This window comes from Artemia sp. Qi Xiang Cuo, chromosome 16, assembly GCF_049724085.1.
Source record: "Artemia sp. Qi Xiang Cuo chromosome 16, ASM4972408v1, whole genome shotgun sequence".
NCBI classification, from domain to species: Eukaryota; Metazoa; Arthropoda; class Branchiopoda; order Anostraca; family Artemiidae; genus Artemia; species Artemia sp. Qi Xiang Cuo.
Genome location: NC_142809.1, coordinates 58690873 through 58696872, shown reverse-complemented (window position 1 = coordinate 58696872; position 6000 = coordinate 58690873). Strand labels below are relative to the sequence as shown.

General features: G+C 36.6%; 1 protein-coding gene across 3 annotated transcripts in view; it reads right to left on the bottom strand.

Annotated features, from left to right (window-relative positions):
• Nucleotides 1–878: 878 nt before the first annotated feature.
• Nucleotides 879–6000, bottom strand: part of LOC148943128 (KICSTOR complex protein SZT2-like) — a 495507-nt gene continuing 490385 nt past the window's right edge. For all 3 annotated transcript variants that reach the window (XM_089102275.1, XM_089102276.1, XM_089102278.1), the window contains one exon: nucleotides 879–1090. In XM_089102275.1, coding sequence (XP_088958401.1) covers nucleotides 947–1090 — 144 coding nt within the window. In that variant the 3' untranslated portion in view covers nucleotides 879–946. The remainder of the gene's footprint in view (nucleotides 1091–6000) is intronic.

Genomic DNA, 6000 nt, shown 5'->3' with positions numbered 1-6000 from the left:
TGAAAGTAAAGGGTGACGTTAAAACGTAGAACGAACATAAATTACCCTATGCATAAAGGCCTAACGTTCCCTCAACCGCAATTAGTTAAGCTGAAGTTTAACATCTTTGCCTCAAAGCTTCCAAAATGAAAGTTCTAGCACAAAATCAATGATCAATGTTTGATTCCTTTTAAACTTTTCAACCCCACCCCACATTATTCAAAGTTTCTATTTTTTATACCTCCAATACAAATCACACGCCCTTTAAATCTTTCTTAGGATTGGTTCCCGCCCCATTCGCGGACGCCCTACTTTTGTTACCCCCCAGTTAAATTGCCAAAAAGCACAATCCTCTTCTATTTATAGAACGTTACTTAGAAATTTCAAAATTGATTTAATAATTTCCTAGCTAGACAGTGGTCAGGAGGTCCCCGGGACTTCTTGCTGTCCATTAATAAGCGAATTAACGCTATTTGTATATATTTGAGATGGATTATTGGTCCCTGACCTGCACTGGCGGGACTGGCCTACTTTATTTGAGGCCCTTACGCTTCTCAAAATTAAAATAAGTTGTATACGGCGCCCTGGAGCGTTATGGCATTCAATAATAAGTTACTCAAAATCAAGGCCTTATCCAAGGGAGGAGGGGGGTAAGGGGGTTCCAACCCTCCCCCCCCCCCCCGAAATGTTTGTCCGACTCGTAAAGGACGTACCAAAAATGAATATAAACAAATTTTTGATGCGTGTTTTTTTTTGTAGCCAACTCCCCCCCCCCCCCGAAAAAAAATCCTTGATATGGCCCTGCTTATAATATACAAAAAGTTGAATTTCTTACAACTGGCCTGTTTTTCCAAGATTATAACAATCCCAAAATTATGATGACAAAAGATGAAAATATATCGTATTTTATTTCGCAATAACAAACATGAACAAAAATAAGATCATCATCAATAAATCATCAATAAAATCATCCAAGAAGCTCTGTCCATGTATGAAAACAGGATAGATTGACAAACTCTTTTATCAGAGCATCTCTTTGAGAAGTTCTTTCAATTTTCTTCTTAGCTATGACCACCATACCATCAGAGTCCCTTGACAAGTTGAAAATAGTCTGAAATATGTTAGAAATAAGACAAGTAATGGGTAATATTTTCTGTTCTTTTCGACGTGCATTACTAAATAATTGCATTAAATTCATTTTGTAGCAATCAACAGCAAAAGTGTCACCAGGATGTTTTTGCTGAGATGGGGGCAACTATTACCAAAGGTTTTGTTTTACCTGGATTTAAATGTGGGCATTTCTCACGTTATCATTTTATATATTTTATAGATGTCTTCTTGATTCCAAGAGATAAGGGCCTCATAGATCAGAATTATTTATCAACAAAACCAAAGAATATGTTTAATTTACAACAGTAAAAACTGGCGCTAGTGTTGGCAAAAATGTCAACGCCATCTAGCATTTGGCAACACTTTTGCATTCTTTAAAGCTTCGTTATCGTTTTTCTGTCAGAAAATGAGATCAGTCGCTTATTACTACACTTATTTTACCAGCTACATACGTTAAATTAATTAGTGGTATTATTACAAGAGAAAGAATGCCAAGTTTCTCCAAACGCTAGATGGTGTTGAGGGTCTTTTTTTGTCGATCACTTCCCACTCTTGTAAGTCACCTATACTTCCTTGAACAAAACAGAAATCATTGTCATGGTCGAAGACTAAATAACATTTTTGTTATAAACAAACAAACTAACAAACTAACGAATAAAATAAACAAACAAACTGGTCGTTTGGTTAAGAGCACTAACACTAAAAGGCACAAAAGAATTCATATGACGGCTTAACCTGCTTTTGGGTGGTACCAGTCAGTTTTTGAGATTGGTGTTAGCACTGACTTGTGCAGATGAAGTAGTTGTCGAAGGTCAACGATATTTTTGAGGAAAGGTGACCGAGTTCAACTCAAAACAAGCAGTAATTAACAAGAGTAGTGCTCAAAAGCTCTATGCCTTTCCAAGGTAAAGCATAAATTTGCAGTTTACTGAATATTAAAACAAAGTAAAAATACGGATAGTCTCTAAAAGTATAGAAGGTTTGCGTCCCAAGACAAAATCTTTGTTTTTCAAAGAAATTTAAAAAACTCCATTAAACCAAAAACGAGCAATAAAATAATACCAAATACTCAATAAATCGCAAACCATCCAAGCCAGAACATTTATAAACAACTTGAACCCAATACGAACAGAAACGAAAATATATGTCTAAGTCAAGTTCGAGAGAAGCAGACATTAACAATAGTAGTGATCAAAAGCCCCATGACTTTTAAAGGTAAAGCATAAATTTGCAGTTCGCTGAATATTAAAACAAAGTAAAAATATGGTTAGCTTCTAAAACTATAGAAGGTTTGCGTCCAAAGAAAAAAATCCCAGTTTTCAATGAAATGTAAAGAACTTCATTAAACCAAAAATAGCAATAAGATAAAACTGAATAACCTATAGATCGTAAAACTTCCACTAGCTAGTTTTGAAAAAGAAAGGCATCAGAATATGCCAATTGAGCCCTTGAATTACTCCCCACCCCCTAAAAAATATTAATGTTTTCATAAGTCACCTTCATTGTTTAATATTTTCACTAGCTAATTTGAAAGGAGCTTTGTTTCACTCATAAGAAAATGATGTAACTTTTTGTGGTTATTAGATATCGCTAATAGTGCAATCTATTCTGGTGGAAATAAACAATATTTTTTCACATGCCGGTCTATAGAGAAAAAAGAAAGATTCAACGTTTTGTGAACGTCTGCAAGCTGTTTCTAGCCAAGAATTTTAGCAGAACGGTCAAAAGTGTGTTTGGAAAAGGCCGTTTTCTCTGTGTCTTAAATTTAAAGTATTAGTTCTTTTAATATTAGATTTTATTGGTGGATGTTTGTATGAATAGCTGATGCGCTAAGGTTCGCAAATAGAAATAATTATAATGAGGGAACATTTTTTGGTCACGGGGGGTGGGGATGGGGTGGGACTTTAAAAAAAAAATGGGGTAACATTCTAAATGACATATTTGAAAATGTTAGGTAAAAAGTAACAGAATTGGAAGCTCATACCATCTGCTTGTATAAATCTTGAAAGATGAGGTCAAAGTTGACGTTCTGCTAACTTTTTTCTTACAGATTTTTGACTCTTAACTTGAGCTTCTATATTGAAATTGGGGAATTCTCCTAAAAAAAAGTTGGAATGGTGGGAAGGGGTCTGAGGGGCTGGGGAGAGGTGGCCCCTGGAGGTTGAGTCCATTGTGGTTAGAGTCATTGATGGTTCATATTCATAATTCTCTCACTAATCCAATATTGTGTACTTGTCTATTATAGCGACCACAGAGTTCCACCCCAAATCATCTTCTAAAATGTCTCAAACTGTTTCACCCAAAAAATCCCTAACATGTCAATTAATTTGTTTCGCCCAAATAATCCCCTAAAGATAATTTCTGAATGTTCCTTTGTTTCGGCATCCTATTGCGATGTAAGAGAAACCTTATGTAAATCCATTGACCTAGAAATACGTGTCAAAGATCTTGTCCCGTTAGTGTCTCCAACTCCTATGATTGGCCGAGAAAGAGACACGTGATCTTATACAGTTAGACACGCTCTTATCTGACAATGATGTAAACTTCCCTTCGGTGTAATAGGCTTAGAAACATCAAACAAGTTGACCAACAAACAGAATAGAGCTATGACACAACATCATATCGCACAACCATAAGACAATATAACCATCAATCCACAAAACCATTAAGAAACAGAACTAAGAAGCAACATCAAACCACATAACCATATAACCATCAAACCATATAACCACCAACAAACAGAACTAAGAAACAACACCAAATTATATAACCATCAAACAATATAACCATCAAATAATATAATCATCAAAAAACGAAACTATGAAACAGCACTCATAATTATAAAACCATATAACCATCAAACAATATAACCATCAAACCACATAACCATCAACAAACAGAACTATGAAACAACACCAAATCATATAACCATCAAACAAATAACCATCAAACCATATAACCATCAACAAACAGAACTAAGAAACAACATCAAATCATATAACCATCAACAGAACATAACCATGAGTAAATTATGTAAGTTTCGTATTGGATAATATGTTCCTACTCATATAAGGTTCTTACAGAACGCGTTGTCGTAGAAACTTCAAGAAGGGCTCATTCGATTGGAAATTGAAATGGCTAGTGCCCTTTTTAATAGCCGAAAGTGATTGGAAGGCAATTAAAACCCGTTCCAGGCTCATCATTTCCCCAAACTCATCCAATCAAAATTTTGAGATAGCCTTTTTATTCCACGCAGTTTAAAGTTCAGGAAATTATATCTTTGAGCAGGACACTCCCTCCACAGTCTTCAGGGCAAGGGTTATAAGTTATGCCCTGGAGGCATATAAGTTATTATTGAAATCTTTGTCCTAGAAACTTGAAAAAGGGCTCATTCGATTGAAAATTCAAAGGTCTAGTACTCTTTTCAATAGTCGAAAGTGATTTGAAGGCAACTTACCCCCCTCTAACGCCCACCTTTTCCCCAAACACATCCAATCAAAACTTTTAGATAGCCATAATGTTCAGCGTCGTTGATTTCCAGATAGAAATTATGTTTCTGAGAAGGACACTCCCCCACAGCCCTCAGGGCAAGGGTTGTAAGTTATGCCCTGGGGGCATATAAGGTTTTATAGAAAGTGTTGTCGTAGAACCTTAAAAAAAGGCTCATTCGAATGGAAATTCTAAGGGCTAGTGCCCATTTTAAAAGTCGAAAGTGATTGGAGGGCAACTAACTCCCCTTTCACGCCCACCTTTTCCCCAAACACATCCAATCAAAATTTGTTGATACCCATTTTATTCAACGTAGTTGAAAGTTTTGGAAATTAGGTATTTAAGGATGACAACACCTCCACCCCCACAGTCCTCAGGGCAAAGATCGTAAGTTATGCCCTGGGGGTATATCAGTTTTTTTTATTCAAAGTGATGTTGCAGAAACATCCAAAAGGGCTCATTCAATTGGAAATTGAAAGGGCTAGTGCCCTTTTAATAGCCGAAAGTGATTTAAGGTCAACTAACCCCCCTCTCACGCTCACCATTTCCCCAAACGCATCCAATCTAAATTTTTAGATATCAATTTTGTTCAACGTAGTCGAAAGTTCTGGAAATTAGGTCTTTTAGGATGATAATCCCATCAGAGCCCTCAGTGCAAGGGTTGTAAGTTATGCCCTGGGGTCATATAAGGTTTACATAGAAAATTATTGTAGAAATTTAAAAAAGGGTTCATTTGGTTGAAAGTGGAAATTGCCCTTGTTAATAGTCGAAAGTGAATGGAGAGTAATTAACCCCCCTCTCACGCCCACCATTTCCCCAAACATTAAATCAAAGTTTAATAGCCATTTTGTTCAACGTAGTTGAAAGTTCTGGAAAGTATGTATTTAGGGACGACAACCCCCCCCCCCCCAGCCCCAGGGCAAAGGTTGTAAGTTATGCCCTGGGGGCATATCAGGCTTGTATATATAGCGTCATCATAGGAACTTCAAAAGGAACTAATTAAGTGGTAAATTGAGAGGGATAATGCCCTGTATAACAGTTAAAAGTTTTTGGAGTGTAACTAACCCCTCTTTCACTCCCACCATATGCCAAACAACACTTGATCAACATTTCGAGAAAACTATTTGGTTGAGTGTAGTGGAAAGCTCTGGAAATTAGGTTTTTTATTATGACACCCTCCCCTCCAGCTCTTGAAGCAAAGTTGTTAATCTCTGCCCCAGGAGTATATACGGTTTCTAATGAGAGCCTTGTAGTAGTAACTTCGAAAAGGCTCACTCGATTGAAAACTGGAAGTGCTAATGTCTTTTTTCATAGTTGAAAGTGATGGGTGAGCGAATAACGCCCCTCTCAAGCCCACCATTTTCCCAGACACACCCAATCAACATTTTTAGATAGCCATTTTGATTAACATAGTTGGAACTT